Genomic DNA, 16093 nt, shown 5'->3' on the forward strand with positions numbered 1-16093 from the left:
ATTTCACGTTTTCTACAGTATCTATGTTATCTTTTGAACTTTATCTGGAAGAAAAACTAGTATTGTGATAATACAAATGGATGTAAAATACCTCTACAAACTTTATTTACTACAAGGAAAACTGTAAAAGGTTTCAAAATCCTCTGTTTCAACCAGAATGAAACTACAATTTCATCCTGATGTATCCATGGAAACTCTCTTGATTAGATGGTAACAAAATAAATCTATTTGCCAGCAACATTTAATTACTCAGTTATTGTGGTTTTGCTAATCTTAATACTGTGTTCTCGAACCAATAATATATATAAGTAATATGGTACCATTGCGCAACACAGAAATAAAACTCAGAGGTAGGATAACAAACAAGGTATGTTTGATTTTTTCTATAACTGCAAATTGGTTATTCTATAGCTTAGGTTTTATTGGAAAAGTTCAAACCTTAAATGTATTAGAAAGTCTTCAAGTGCATATATATAATACTGTAGTTTAATGATTCCTGCAGAAATGATAGAATAAGGAGAAAAAGAAAATGTGACATCTAAATATTTCCCTACATTTAAATTCAGCTCAACTCCTAAAAACATCCCCCTATAACAATGCGTTCCATAATTTTACAATAATATTCACAGAGTAAATTATCTTCAGTTCTACACTACAATACATAATAAATGACACTGCAAGAACACAAGTAAAACCATTTTTGCTACATTTAAATGAAATATCTATGATCTTTTCATCATTCATCAGCATAAGAATCACAAAAGCCCTCCTAAAGTGAAATATTTCAGATACCCTTCTTGTTCTTTATGAAGAAAATCTTTCACAAAGACAAGTTACAAAGACATTGCATAAAAAGGCCCTCACAAAGAACTGATGCTAGAATGAGCTGCCAAGTAGGAGACAAAAGTTTGAGATTTATATCCCATCATGTTGTTTTTATGAAAAACTTCAGCTGACTTTCTCACACAGAACAAGGGGAGGATATGTATTTAGTCCAGTGGTTCTCAACTTATATATCATTGTGGGTTGCATAGCGGCCCACAATGTGTTACCTGGGCTGCAGGGGTCAGTTGGCAGGGCAGCAGCAGCCCGGACTCCGACCCTGGACCCCAGATCTCTGCCACGCGGGGCCGGTGGGCTGCCTGCCCCAGACTCCCGACCCTGTGGGGCCGGACAGGAGCCCCAGATGCTTTGGGCTGGCTGGCTGCCTGCCCTGGATCCTAGATCTCTGCTATGTGGGGCAGGGCGGCTGCCCTGGAGCTTGTGGGGCCGGCCGGGAGCCCCGGACCCCTTCGGCACGGCTGTCCCAGACCCCTGCCACGTAAGGCTGAGTAGCTGCCCCGGAGCTTGCCTGGCCGGGCAGCAACTCCAGACCCAGGACCCCTAACACCAGCTGGGACCTTCAACACACAGCTGAGCTGGGCCGCATTTATGCACCTAGAGTATCAGCTATAGAGTAAGTTACTGCAAAACTTTCATAACTATACAAATGTTATCTAAAGAGTGAAACACATGCATTTAGGTCACCATTCAGAAACCACTTCCAAAAGCAAATAATCAGATTATAAATAATGGTTGAGATATTGTCAAAGCTGGCTATGCCATTTAGCCGTGCAAGTCCCATTAATTTTTATGGTAGTTGTGTGGCTAAATCTCCTAGTTGGGTTTGAAAATGTTAACCATTAAGAATGAATATTGATAAAGCACCCAAAGACCCTTTCTGACTAGCCATAAGCTTACTGGAAACTATATATTATATGTTTCAGAGTAACAGCCGTGTTAGTCTGTATCCGCAAAAAGAAGAACAGGAATACTTGTGGCACCTTAGAGACTAACAAATTTATTAGAGCATAAGCTTTCGTGGACTACAGCCCACTTCTTCGGATGCATATGCACAAGTATTCCTGTTCTTTTTTATATATTATATATATATATATGTACACACACACACACACACACACACACACACACACAGTATCACAAGTTTTAAAATTCCACAGCTCTAAATAAAAAACAATATAGGAACAAACAAGGAGAAAATGGTAGTTCTTCTCACAAACTTAATAGACTAGTATTGTAGTTCTCATGATGGCACGTGGGCCCTCAGTGGACTGCAGAGCCCTTCTGGAGGGTCCACAGATTGTAATGTTTCTTAGAACTCTGCAGTGCAGGGATGAAGTTGGAAGAGGACCTGGCCCATGACAGGATCTTTTCTCTTATGTAATAGGCCTAGAGAATGAGAAGTTTCACTCTGATCGGTGGATCACCTGTGCTCTGCAGAGCCCTTACTGGTGGTTTGCAGAATGAAATGTTTTGAAAGGGTGGTGGCAGGCTATAAAAGGGTCTCTCTTACAAAATGGTCAGCATAATGGAAAACCAAGAACAAACCAGTGGTAGAAGGTGTTGAGTAAATAAAAATATATAGTACAGCAGTACTAAAACAGCCCTTATATTAAAAATATGCAGTCCAAGGGTGAAATTCAACCCCAAGCAGAGGGCCCATGCAAAGCCTTTTGCATCACTTAAGGTCAACTTAAGCTTTTAACATGAAATTTGATTTGTTCAGATGGCATTGCAGTGAATTCCATCCTAATTGGGCTGACAAACTCAGAATAAATCTTGAATATAGAAGTTATTATACTGAATTTGAGTCAATTTTGTTTCAGGTCTTCATAGGTGAAGATAATTTTTTTTTCAGAAGCAGAAGTTCTGGGAAATATTTTGATCTTATTACTGTGAACCCCATTTCATACCATCATCTATAAAACAGATCACAGAATCAGTTTTGGTATTATATTTGGCATGTGAAAGTTTGTATGAACACATCTCTTTCTCTGACTCATTAGATACATACCTTCTCATGTCTCTGTTATCTAATATTTTCAGTACAGTTCATTCAAATGCAACTGAATAGATAAATAAATAAATAAATAAATTGAAGTTACAAGTGAATGAACATTTTGTTTAGCATGTTCCCATGATCCCACTCTGTATGGATGTAAGATGACATTTAGAAGACTAGGGAATAGTGTACATTCATATTAATGATACTGACTGCATATGAGGGATTTTACATTGCTCTTTCATTGTAGAGTTTCATAATTCAATCATTTTTGCATATGAAACTGTGAAAGGACACAGTGAAATATGTACAGAGATTGCTTTAATCTCCTCTTCACATTTTTTCTTTAAAAAATTGGGAAATGATAAACTTATATCTAGGAATTTATTTTAATGCAACTTTAAGGTTACCATTTTAAAAGCTCAAAAGCAATACAAGGCAAAAATCAAGTTCTTATCATAACATTAATTGTTCATGATACTTATAGGTATGGTTTTTCATTACTACTTATGAAGCAGATCCTGAATTTCTTATTCCATATTTACTTATTTCTAACTCAAAGGGAAATCATCAGGAGTTTTCCTTGCAAAAAATGGAGTAAGAACCTTAAGCCTTGACCCTATGCTGATAAATGTAACGTACAATGGATCACTTTCTGCCCTCAGATATGCACACAAAATTCCAAATGACATCTGTGTATGTTTTATAGATGTAATGGAGGGTGAAATTAGTTTCTACAGTAAGTATGTGCAATGTAAGGGCCCCACTCCTGCTCCCACTGAAGTTAAAGGCAAAATTATCACTGACCTGAATGAGAGTATAACAGGGTTCAAATTTACTATGAGAATCTTAGCTTGTGAGTATTTAAAGCTGTAAAGCATAAAAGTAAGTTTATGTATTGGATTAAACATTGTTTAATTGTGGAAACTGCATGAACGGTTGGCTTCAATCCAAATGGAGTCATACTGGAATCGAGGCCCTGATCCTTTAAAAGGTATCTGCCAATGAGGTGCCTTGCTTAAGTCCAATGGTACTTGGCACACGAATAAGGATCTGTGCTTGTGGTTTCTTTGCACAATTGGGGCTCACACTGCTCCAAGCTACCGGCTGGTATAGTCGTGTCTAGACTTTGGGTGGGTGTCTGGGGATGGAGTCCCCTCTCATGAGATTTTTGATGCACAAGTTGGGAAAACTCTGCTGGAGAGACGTAAGGAAATCCAATATCAAGGAGTTACAGATAGGATACAAACTCAAGTGAAATGCCAATTACATTGACAGAACCTCTCTTCAGAGAAATACAGAGTACAAAGGCTCTAAGAAATATTAGCATAATAAGACCTAGGAAACAGTCTTCTAAACATGTTGTCTTTGAAAGACAGGTTAGATATGCCTTGGAAACTTTTGTGTTTTAACCAAAAATGTCCCAACATAAAACAACAGCTTATGCTCATATATCTTTACTTTCACACAATTCATGGTAACAAGCAGAAAAAGGAAAATACTTATATTCTCTATCAGTAGTAGTTGTCTTAACATTATGGGCCAAACTGTACCTCCTCTGACTTAACTGGAGTTGCACAGGTAGGTGTAACCGAGGGGAGAATTCCAGCCTTGTAACCCAGAATTAAAAACAACAAAAATCTAATCCATATGATAAGCAAAACTGGGGCGTGTGACTATGCCAAAGACCATTATGGACTGACCCTACGATCAAGACACACACATTCAATCCAACAGCTGCTAAAGTCAATGGAAGATTCCCACTGACTTCCATGGGAATTGGATCAAGCCCTAAATCTTCCACGGACTTTAAGGAATGACTGAAGGACAAGAACAAGCCTCTTTATTTTGGTTTAAGATTACCTATCATTTACTTACAGACAGAGGAGTTAAATCTGGCTTTGAAATCAACAAGATTTGATTGTTAGCCCTTTTGATTTTCACAATCCAAAATTAAGAAGCAAGGGAATTCCATCACCACATATGCTTTGAAATCAAACTCCAAGTACTCATATGTAATAAAATTTCAAAATCAATTGAGATATGAATTTTTAATTTATATTAGCTCCTTTATTTTGTTTGCTTTACATTTTTATGATGTGGATTAATTTTAGGAGGCAGAAGGATAAATTGAAACAATTCCAAAATGGCTTTACTTCCCAAAGGTTTATTGTTCAAAATCATTCATATGAATTGTAATCATGTTCACTTTTTCAATATATTTTTATAGTTAAAAAATCAACATAAAATGCTCGTGTTTAAAGGAACACAAGACAGAAAATGAGTGACAGAATAAAAGTCACCTCATTAAACAAATTTAAGGTTAACTACAATGATTTTGAAATTCCATTTTAGTGTACTTTGATAGTCAAGCATTTTTAACTGGTTTGCAAGCAAACTATTTATCTGAATACAGATTTTTAGCTAAAAGTTACTGTTGTGCTCAAAAGAACACTTACCTGGATCATCTAAAGGCATATCAACAATGACTTGATCACTGTATTTTCCATATAGACCATTAGTGCAAACCGCAACTATCTGAAGAACATAACTTGTATTGGGCAGCAGATTATTTAGAATAGCTCCCTAAAAGAAAAATCATGTTTAATCACATAAATGTGAATCTTAGCACATTTTTTGAAAATATTTTAGATTATTTTATTTTTAAAACAGTGTTTTCTCATATGAGAGACAAAGTGGGTGTGGTCATATCTTTTATTGGACCAACTTCTGTTGGTGAAAGAGACAAGCTTTTCGAGCTACACAGAGCTTACAAGAGCTCAAAAAAGCTTGTCTCTTTCACCAACAGAAGTTGGTCCAATAAAAGATATTACCTCACCCACCTTGTCTCTCTAATATCCTGGGACCAACACAGCTACAACAACACTGCAAACAACAATAGAAGATATCAACATTTTCTCACATGAAACATTTTTACATTTTATAGCCAGAAAAACAGGCATAAAACTTTAATCAATTGATTTTGTGAAATGTTCTAATGGCAGGTGACTGAATAACTGGAGAGAGTACATTTTTCTATGTTGAATATTAGTTTTAGATTCTAATATTCCTCGTGAAGTTTATGTAGCTTCAAAGGGGGTGAATGTAATTGTTTGTGTTGGTAAAGCACCATCATATTATAAATCAGTGAGTCAATATAGTAATCACAGATGGTTCATTGTTCAGATGCTGAATTTTTCATTAGTTACCTCTGTACAACATCCTACACATCAAAGATCATTGGGACAGAGGCTCTTACTGCATGATGAAAGTGTCTTGTGACTAACAAGATCTGAGTTTAACACCACAGCAATAGTTATTTCGAGGTATTACAGACAAATAGGAACACCAATTTTAGAAAATTAGCACTGGAGGTGATGGTAGCTCTCTCTCACACAGCTTTTTATTTGTTTGTTGTTGTTTTTTTTAAATTTGTCTCTGTGGCTGTATAGCCAATGATACAAGCAGAGTTTCTATGAGCAGCAGCCAAAGACATTAATTCTAGCTGGATCAGCTCCCTGACATAATCCCTCAGAATAATTCTTTGTGAGTGCTTCACCACCACCACTTTTGTATGAAACTTGAAGAGTTTACAGTTACCAAGTCCTGATACCCATCTGTCAGAAACTCATGTTTAGTCTGGTCTTCTCCATCCAATTGCTGATAAAAGACAGCAAATCTGTCAATCATGGTATCATAAACAACTCGAGGTCTTTCCCATGTAACAAGAAGGCTGGTATAGTTCTTTGGATCGGCTTGGACGTTTTCTGGTTCTGAGCTGCAAACTAAAAACAGCATAATATTTATAAACAGCATAATGGATTCTGAGCACTGAGAGTGTGGTCTAATTCCCATAGAAATTGGCATAAGTCTATCCATTGATTTCCATGGGAGTTGGATCAGTCCCTAAAATTCTAAACCACGTAAATCTAAACTACCAAAGATCTACTTATGTCACCATTGTGTTTGGGTTGTTTTCCAATTGGTGGAAGTGGAGTTTTTCCTTTCTTTTTAATGATATTATCTACGAGAACAAAGAGATCTTGGTACATTTTGAGTTTTCACATTTTGATAAAGGTGCATATCAAGTTCCATGAAAATTAGAGAATAACATTCTTTTTGATTTGTGTTAGAACTGCTTATTGGTCATAAAATACTGGTATACCCAGAAGGATACATTTTATTTCTTTGTAATCATGCAAGTGACAAAATGGAAGTGTAAAGGTTCTTAAGTATGTGTCTCAGAAAAAAAAGTCTCTAGTAGTCTGTGCTTTCATGAATCTGTGAAAGAGGAAGCCATTAGAGTAGGAGGAACTATGCATTGCCTTGACAATATCTGCATGTCCATGTTTTGTAATAGATTTTTACAATCGATAGGTGTATTCTTACAAATTATTATGAAGGTACTACTCAACAGTAAGAATATTAATAATAATGGCTGAGATCTTCAAAGGAGCCTAGCAGAGTGAGGTGTCCAAGCCCCACGAGACAAAATGGAATATAGGTGCCTGTCTTACTCTGGCTTCTTTTAAAATTCCAGCCAATAGTATCTTCCATTTACTTAGCAGTTAGCAGTTTTCATCAGAGGATGAAACAATTCCTAACTGCCAACAGTAATTGTTTAATCCTCACAACACACTTCTTGAGGTAGGTAAATATCATGCTCATTTTACAGATTGGGCAACTGAAGACAAACTTGAATAAAATACGTAGGGTGAAATTCCAGCTTTATTGAGGTCAATGGAAGGTTTTGTTTTTGACGTCAATGAAGTTAAGATTTCACCTCTAGATTTTTCAAAGTGGACTCTAATTTTAGGTTCCTTAATATTTTTTATGCTAGGAGTCTAAAGCTGAAACTTGTGGTCAGGTTTGAAAATTTGGGCCATAGTCACTTCTTCATAGGTCAAGTGTTGGGGGTCACATGGTACCCATGAAGAAGATGGATGCTTAGTCCTGGACCTCCTCATTCCCCACATATCTATTTGTTTCTAATAATTACTTTTCTAGCAAATTAACAATAAATTTCTATGATAAAAGTTTACATTAATCCCCTAGATAAACTACAAATTGTTGAATATGGATTCCAATGAAAAAAAATGAGAGGTAACAAAAGACTTAAGGGGGAGCTGAAGGAGGAGACAACAAGGCCACCACAGAACGTAGCCCAACATATTGCAGCACTCAAAGAATTCCTCACAGACTGACTGGATTCAGCCTCAGAAGATATTTGTGGCTTCTCTAAAGATGCAAGCCATGTAAAATCCCAAATGGCTCACTTAGAAAATGAGCTACAAAAGACTGTCATTGAAACCTGTAAAATTAAAGCAGAAACTGCCTCCTTAAATCTTAGACTAGACAAACTGGAAGAAAACCAGGATGACTTAGAAACTAGACCTCAAAGAAACAACCATCACTTCTTGGGGACTATTGAGGGTCAAGAGGAGAAGGATATTATTAACTTTCTTCAGAAGCTGCTCCAATTTAAATTGGACCCCCAGCTGTCCCCACTAAATATTGAAAGGGCTCATCGAATGCCTGGTACTAGAAGGCAGGAGTCTGATAAGCCCAGACCAGGGCCAGCTACAGGTTTTTTGCTGCCCCAAGCAAAAAAACAACAATGGAGTGCCGCCCCTTGAAAAGAGACACCCCAAAGGGCCGGAATGCCGCCCCTTGAGATGTGCTGCCCCAAGCACATGCTTGGAACGCTGGTGCCTAGAGCCGGCCCTGGCCCAGACCCATCATCTTCAAGCTGCTGAAGTTCAGTGATAAAGTAATGTTAATGAATACTGCCAGAAAAGCTCAAACCCTTATGTACAAAGGCCACAAAATGTCTCTTTTTCCTGACTTCTCAGCTGAGCTTAACAACAAGAGGGCTGCATTCAGTGGCATAAAGCAAATTCCAAGGAGGATCATAAAGTACCCATCCACCTTCACTATGGATTTAGCAGGCTGCACATGATTTTGCAAAAGCCCCTCTGAAGCTTGGCAGACATTTCAAAGACTGAGACACTAAGCACCATTTACTGACTGAAATATTATCGTCACTGATCATCACAATTTGATCGAGAGAATCATGATATTATGATAACCACAAGTCCTTGCAACAGTCAATACTCCTGACATGTAAAGTAGACTATAACCTAAACCTTAAATTGCACTAATTATTCAATTTGTGCAGGGCATTTGACATAATATGAATATACATTTTATATTGTTGTATTTTTCATATTTCGATTTTATACTAGTTTATATTTGATTTACCAAATCAATTGTAAATTTACATTTGATGAGCGTGCTTATACACATATCCATATACATGTGTATGTGTGTATGTATCCATAAAACTTCTGTAGGTGGGTATATATTATACATGTTCTAGAATGCCCAATGGTATTTACAGGATAATATTTGACTTTAAATATATTTGCATTGGAGAAGTTTAGACTATTATTAGATAATATAGGGAGGGAAGGAAGGGATGGAATTGAAGCCATCAGGGATCTGAACATGCCCACGCTGGCTTGTTTTAAGTCTGTTAAAATTTTTTTGTTTTCTGTTACAAATCTATTTTGGAAGACACATCATATTTAACTACAGAGCTTTTTGTGTACTTGATAATCTTAGAGGTTCAATTGAAGGCATACATTCATTCATAACTAACCAGTATCTAATATGTAAATAAAGACCATATCGTAGAAATGTGGTTTTACAATATCAATGGGGAAATGTGTGTCCTTAGAATAAGGTTAGATGTCTTAATATATCATTTAAAACTTTGTCATGAATTTTCTTAGTGTGTGCTCCTGGAATGCAAAGGTACTTAATCAACCTTCCAAAAGAATTAAAATCCTGAAGTACCTCAGATCAAAAAAGTGCTAAGTAGCTTATTGCAGGAAACTCATCTAGCAGATATAGATGCCAACAGAATCAAGAAGTTGGGGGTAGGTGCTGAGTATCATTCATCATTGAATCCTAAGAGCAGAGGCACATCCATTGTAATTCATAAAAGTGTAACTTTTCAATATATACAGTCTTGGTCTGTTTCAACTCAAAAAAATTCATTCTAGTAATTCTAATTACAATACAAGTGGAGGTAATTCTGAATTTTCCAAAGACATAGCGGACATTCTTTCTAATAAATTAGACATTCCTGTAATATTGGGAGGCGTCTGGAATACTATGCTAGACAGACATCTGGACAAATCCAATTACATGAGACCCAGCTCTCAAAGCACAATAGGCCAACCCTCATTATTAATGAATGAACGTGATTTAAAAGATATATGGAGACTGAGACACCCCAAGGAGCATGATTATATGTATTTCTCTATAATACATTCATCTTACTTCCGAACTGACTTTTTTCTTGTGCCTTCAGCATGCCTAGAAGCAGCTATTGATAATATATTAATTAATTTCAGATCATGCTACAATTATACCTATCATAGACGGTGGTTACACATAATTAAAATCTTCTAGGTAGAAGCTGACACTCTGCTTCTAAAAGTTTTGTTCCACAGTTGACTCAGTCATGTCTAACTTCATAGAAGAAAATAAGTACTCATTTACCTCAGATACCATTTTTTGGGAAGCTACAGTAAGGGGTGAATGCATAAAGTATGCATCCCAAAAGAAGAAAATGAGACGCCAGTTACTAGATTCTCAGAACAAGGAAATAGATGAGTTGCAGAGAATACATGAGACTGGCCCAAATAATGAAAACATCCTACATTCTCTAATCAACACAAAATAGAAATATAAGAAATGCTTATGTAGCCAAGTTGAATTTGCACACAACAGGGTCAAACAAAGATATTGTGAATGGGGAGATAAAGCAGGTAAACTACTTGCCAGAAGACTTAAAATGGGACTAGCCAGCAACAATATTTTTTCCTTCTTACTAGAAGACAGGAGTGCCATCCTTGAACCAATAGATATAAATAATCAATAGAAACAATTCTATCTAGCTTTATATAAATCAGACAACAAATTTGACTTTAATAAATTTGATGATTTCATTGAAGTCCTGTCTTTTAATACCCTAATTTCAGAACAAGTCTTGTTTATGGACAAAGCTATCACAACACAAGAGATTGAACACGCTGTAAAAATATGAATTCTGGCAAGGCCCCTGAGATGCATGGCTTTCCAGTAGATTTCTACAAAACATTTTGTAATTCGCTATCTTCTATTCTTTCAAAGGTCTTCTCTGAAACATTCCAAAAAGCAACCATGTCTCATGACTAAGGCTAAGATTTTGTCATGGATATTTTTAGTAAAAGTCACAGACAGGTCAGGGCAATAAAGAAAAATTCACAGAAGCCGTGACCTGTCCATGACTTTTACTAAAAATATCAGTGACAAAATGGGGATCTTCGAGTCCCCACACCACCTGCAGTGGGGTGGCTGCACAATGGCTAGGAGCTCCAGGGGTTCCCATCGCAGATTGAGTGTTGGAACTCCGGGGTACCCCACAGCCCACGACTGGGAGCTGTGGGCCCCACTGCTGGCTGCAGTTCCTGGTCCTGTGGGGGCTGGGAGCTGTGGGGTGCCCCTTCAGCCCGCAGCTCTGGGGGCCCGCAATGGCTGGGAGCTTGGGGGTTCCCCCACTGCCCATGGCGGCCAGGATCTCCGGGGTTCCCATGCCACCTGTGGCGGCCGGGAGCTTGGGGATTCCCCGGCTCCAGAGTTCCCCCACTGCCTGGGAGCTGTAGGGTATCCCCGCTACCTGCGGTGGCTTGAAGCTCCGGGGGCCACCAGAGGTGGCTAGGTTACTCAGAAGCTCCCAGCCTCCACGGGCGGCAGGGGACTCTGCAGCTCCTGAACACCAAGGCTAAAATCACGGAGGTCGCTGGAAGTCATGGAATCCATGACTAAATTGTAGCCTTACTCGTGACATGAGAACTACTTTAATTACTTTAATATCAAAGAAGAAAAAAGATCATCACAATTGTGATGACTTCTGCCCCATATCTCTATTGAACACAGATTGCAAAATAAATGCAAACATTTTAGCTACATGACTGAACACTATCATCCCAACAATTATACATGCAGATCAGGTTGCTTTCATTAAAGGCAGATTGGCTGCTGCTAACACAAGAAAAATCGCTCACTTGATCCAGCAAGCTCAGATGTCAGATATTCCCTTCACAGAGTTATCTCTAGATGCAGAGAAAGCCTTTGATAAGGTTGAATGGCTTTACCTAATGAATACTAAAAGAATTCAGATTTGGACCAATATTCCTGGATTGGATCAGTGTATTATACAACTCTCCCCACACTTTACTATCAACTAATTGAATTATTTTGCCCATATTTCATCTAGAAAGAGGGATACAACAGGGCTGTCTGTCCCTTTTCACCCCTCCTTTTTAATCTCTCTTGAAGCACTGGCAATGTACATACATCAGCACTCAGCCACTGAAGGTGTGACTGGAAACAGGAGAGAATACAAAATCAGTTTATATGTTGATGATATAATAGTACTATTGAAGAATCCTCCTATCATTATTGAATGTAGTTGATATTTTTTGAAAGATCTTTGGTTTTTGCAATAACTGGGATGAATCACAAGCAATGGATATATCCAAAAGACCAGATCCTTCTCAGTTTCAGCATTTTTCCATTTCAAATATGAAAGGAAATAACTTATTTAGGTAATAAAATTTGTCTTAATCTTCCTGAAATGGTTTCTATAAATATGGACTATATATTAAAAGAAATGTCCAAGGATGTAGAGAGGTAGTATCTACTCCCTCTGCCCTTATTGGGAACAACAGAAATAGCCAAAATGAATATCTGCCCAAGATTGACTTATATCATTAGCCTCTTGTCTTTCAAGGTCTCCCACTTGCTCTTTCCTCGAATAAACAGGCTTATCATGCACTTTATATGGGATTAAAAAAAATGGCCTCACTTGTCACACAAAACTCCTAAAAAATCCTGGGCAACTGCAGGCTCCTAGGGTTGCCAGATTTGCATCTATATTATCTAGCATTCCAAATGTGCCCTGTTGTAAGGTGGTTCCCTTCTAGTAGCTGTGTATACACATCAGCCTGGTTTTAAATGGAACAAAGCTTAACTATGCCATTTGGTTCCCTTTCTTCTTTTAAATACTTTAAGAGGCTACCCACATCCTTAAGGAAAAGTCCAGACTTTGCATCTACAAGGGGCATTTGCTAATTCTCTTCTTGTACCACTAGGATATAACCCATGTCTCAGGATAAAGGCCAACTCGACACATAATACAAATTGGACAGAAAAAGGATTAACAAAAATTAAAGCTATAGTACAAGATGATAGACTGGCCTCCTTCAATTACATGTGTCAAAATATCAGCTATCCTTGTCTCATAGTTCCTTCTTGCAACTGTGCTCAAGGATTCATGCAAGGATAAGGGGATAATTGGTCTGTTTCAACTCTCTCACTTCTAGAAGAACATGTTAAGAAATATGGAATCAAATATGGAATTCATTTTGTAGGAATTTAATAGGTGTCTTAATGCTTTACACTACCTCCTCAATCTCAATCTCAAAGAAAAATGGGAAAAAGTACTTAGCCATACTGTCACAACAGAAACCTGGGAAGATATCTGGCTTAATGTGAAAGATACTTCAAATTCTTTATCCTTGCGATTCTTCCAGAACAAGATATTAAACAGACAATACTGGACTCCAGATCATTTGTTTAAGGCTAGATTGGCATCACACAGTGCATGCTGGTGTTGCAAACAGCCCCTTGCCAACACATCCTCTATACCTGTCAAAAATGCATGTGTTCTGGAATGCCATATTCAGTGCTCTCTCAAAAACGTTAACTGTTGCTATCTGTCCTTCTCCAAACTTGCGTATTTTAGGGGTGCTGAATGAGTTGATATTACCAGTTAACATTAAGAAATGGATTGCAATAAATATTTTAGTGGCCAAAAGAGTTATTTTGAGACAATGGAAATCTGCAATTTCTCCCTCATACACAGACCGGCTTAGTGAGCTCCCTACTACTGCATTAATGAAAAAAATGACTCCGTTTAATAGAAATGCCTGGAAAAAATATGAGGATGTTTGGTCACACATGAAACTATTGCATATTTTTGCAGTTTAGTATATATTAGTCCCTGATACTCATAGGTTATGTTCTTACTTATTTAGTCACTTTAATCATTGATGCCCTGCATGACTTCTATATGGGTTCAGATTTTTTTCCCCCCAGGTTTTGAAAATAATGAGTGTTGAATTGTATTATTTAATATACTATTTCCATGTTGTGCATGTTTTTATATCTGTTTTGTTTCTCTGTGTTTATATTTTATATAAAAAACAATACTAATAAATTTTAAAAAGGTCAAGCATCAAGTAGGGGGAGAGTTAGCAATATACATTTCTGACTCCCAATCCTGTGCTGTAACCACCAAATAACTGCCTCCCTTATAATGTCATCTGTTAAGATTTGATTGCAATACATTATAATACATTTGTCTCTGTATTGCATAACCAGTTATTGCAGGCTATTTACAACATTAAAGTGTAACCCTGTAAATGTAAGTGTTCCATTCAAGATTGTTTGAATCCATAAATGCAGAGCTCCATCTTTCTTAGAGCGGAAGACAAGGGGCAAGTGAAGGAAGGGTTCAGGATATACAAATTATGCTATAGTATTGTGTAGAGGTTAGAACATAAGACTCAGAGCAAAATCTTTTGGGTACTTTTTCTGACTCTTCTACAGGGTTTTTATGTGGTTTCGAACATGTCACTTAACCTTCCTATATAAAAATTGATCAAATGGCTAGAAGAATACCTACTTCACAGTGGCTGAGGCTTATCCAGCTGTTTGCAGGGGATCCTCAGAAGAGGCTACATAAGTTCAAATTATTTTTAATGTCCCTACTAATCATTATATGACCCTCAAAGGAGAGAGAGCTATGGAAGATGAAAAAAGAAAGAGCAAGAGAGAGAAGAAAACTGAAGGAGTCAAGGAAAAAGAAAGAGAAGCAAGAACAAATACAAAATAGATATGTTAAGTTCAACATTTATTTATTAGAAAATGTTTGTGGGACTGAAATTTGCCCTCTGAAATAAAAGTTAGTTTGTGAGTACCACTGTTCTGTTCATTATGTTTCCCATCCATCAAACTTTTCATGCCAGGTCCGCCTAACACTTCAATACTCTTCCAAAAATACAGGTGATTGAATACAAATTACATGGGAGAATCAGATTTTGTCACTTTACTACTTAAATTAGCTGAGAACTGGACCAGTGTGTGGTGTAAATTAGCACATCAGGCCTAAGGGGTTTATCCCTACATGACTAAATCACATTAACTTAGTATACAAACTATTTTGCAAAGGCTAACTAAAAGATGACAGATCACGTCAGTTTACACTGAAGAGTAAAGTGACCTAGTCCAGGGTTTAATACATACAGTATTATTTTCTATTCTAGCCTGGGACAGCTATGAGAATCTTTAATTAAGTTAATAGAGAGATCTTTTCAGATATCACTTTCCATTACATCATCTAATCCTACTTCTAGGAGATATTAGTATCCCGGAATCCAATCTAATGTTCCTTTCACAAACTCTAATGACCTGTTCCTGTGGTAATCTCAGGGCTCCCACTCTGTCCTCATCTCCTCTGCTGATTTCAGCATCCTTTCTCCTTCTCCAAACCTTGTTCCCTCCTGTGGAGATAGTGGCTCTGTCCTCTTCTGGCCTCCTCCTACCTCTCTGGCCATTCCTGCCATCCTTCTTATCCCTTCACCCACTCTCTGTGGGGGTTCTACATGGCTCAGTCCTTAGCCCTCTGTCTTCTCCTTTTACACCCGCTCTAAAGACCCACTTCTTCCATGAGGCTGACAAGCAACTGGCCAACTAATAACAGACAAGTTGAGAAATCAGTGATATTTGTTCATTTAATTTAAAACGCATATATAAAATTGTATATGTTGACTGTGCCCCTCACCCATCATACGCCACTGTAAAAGCTTTGCAGCATGGACTGTGTCTTTCTCTGTACACAGAAAGCACAGAGCCTACCATGTTTTTTGGTGCTACTACAATGCAAATAAAAAATTACAAACAAAAAACTGTGTTAAAAGAACATTGTTAAGGTTGCAAAGTCAAGCACTCAAAAGGTAGGAAATGGTAGAAATAAAGTTTCCTGTACAATCTCCTCCTGCTTGTTCATGTGCATATGATACAGCCTTTAATTACATGATCACATGCTATTTATTCCATAGGGCCCCTGCCTCATTC

At 37.5% G+C, this 16093-nt stretch overlaps 1 protein-coding gene across 8 annotated transcripts in view; it reads right to left on the reverse strand.

Moving 5' to 3' along the window:
- Positions 1 to 16093, reverse strand: part of PTPRZ1 (protein tyrosine phosphatase receptor type Z1) — a 348294-nt gene that overhangs the window by 57158 nt on the left and 275043 nt on the right. For all 8 annotated transcript variants that reach the window (XM_065556031.1, XM_005305670.5, XM_005305669.5 and 5 more), the window contains 2 exons: positions 6443 to 6627; positions 5302 to 5428 (listed from right to left, as the gene is read on the reverse strand). In XM_065556031.1, coding sequence (XP_065412103.1) covers positions 5302 to 5428; positions 6443 to 6627 — 312 coding nt within the window. The remainder of the gene's footprint in view (positions 1 to 5301; positions 5429 to 6442; positions 6628 to 16093) is intronic.

This window comes from Chrysemys picta, chromosome 1 (assembly GCF_011386835.1).
Source record: "Chrysemys picta bellii isolate R12L10 chromosome 1, ASM1138683v2, whole genome shotgun sequence".
NCBI classification, from domain to species: domain Eukaryota; kingdom Metazoa; phylum Chordata; order Testudines; family Emydidae; genus Chrysemys; species Chrysemys picta.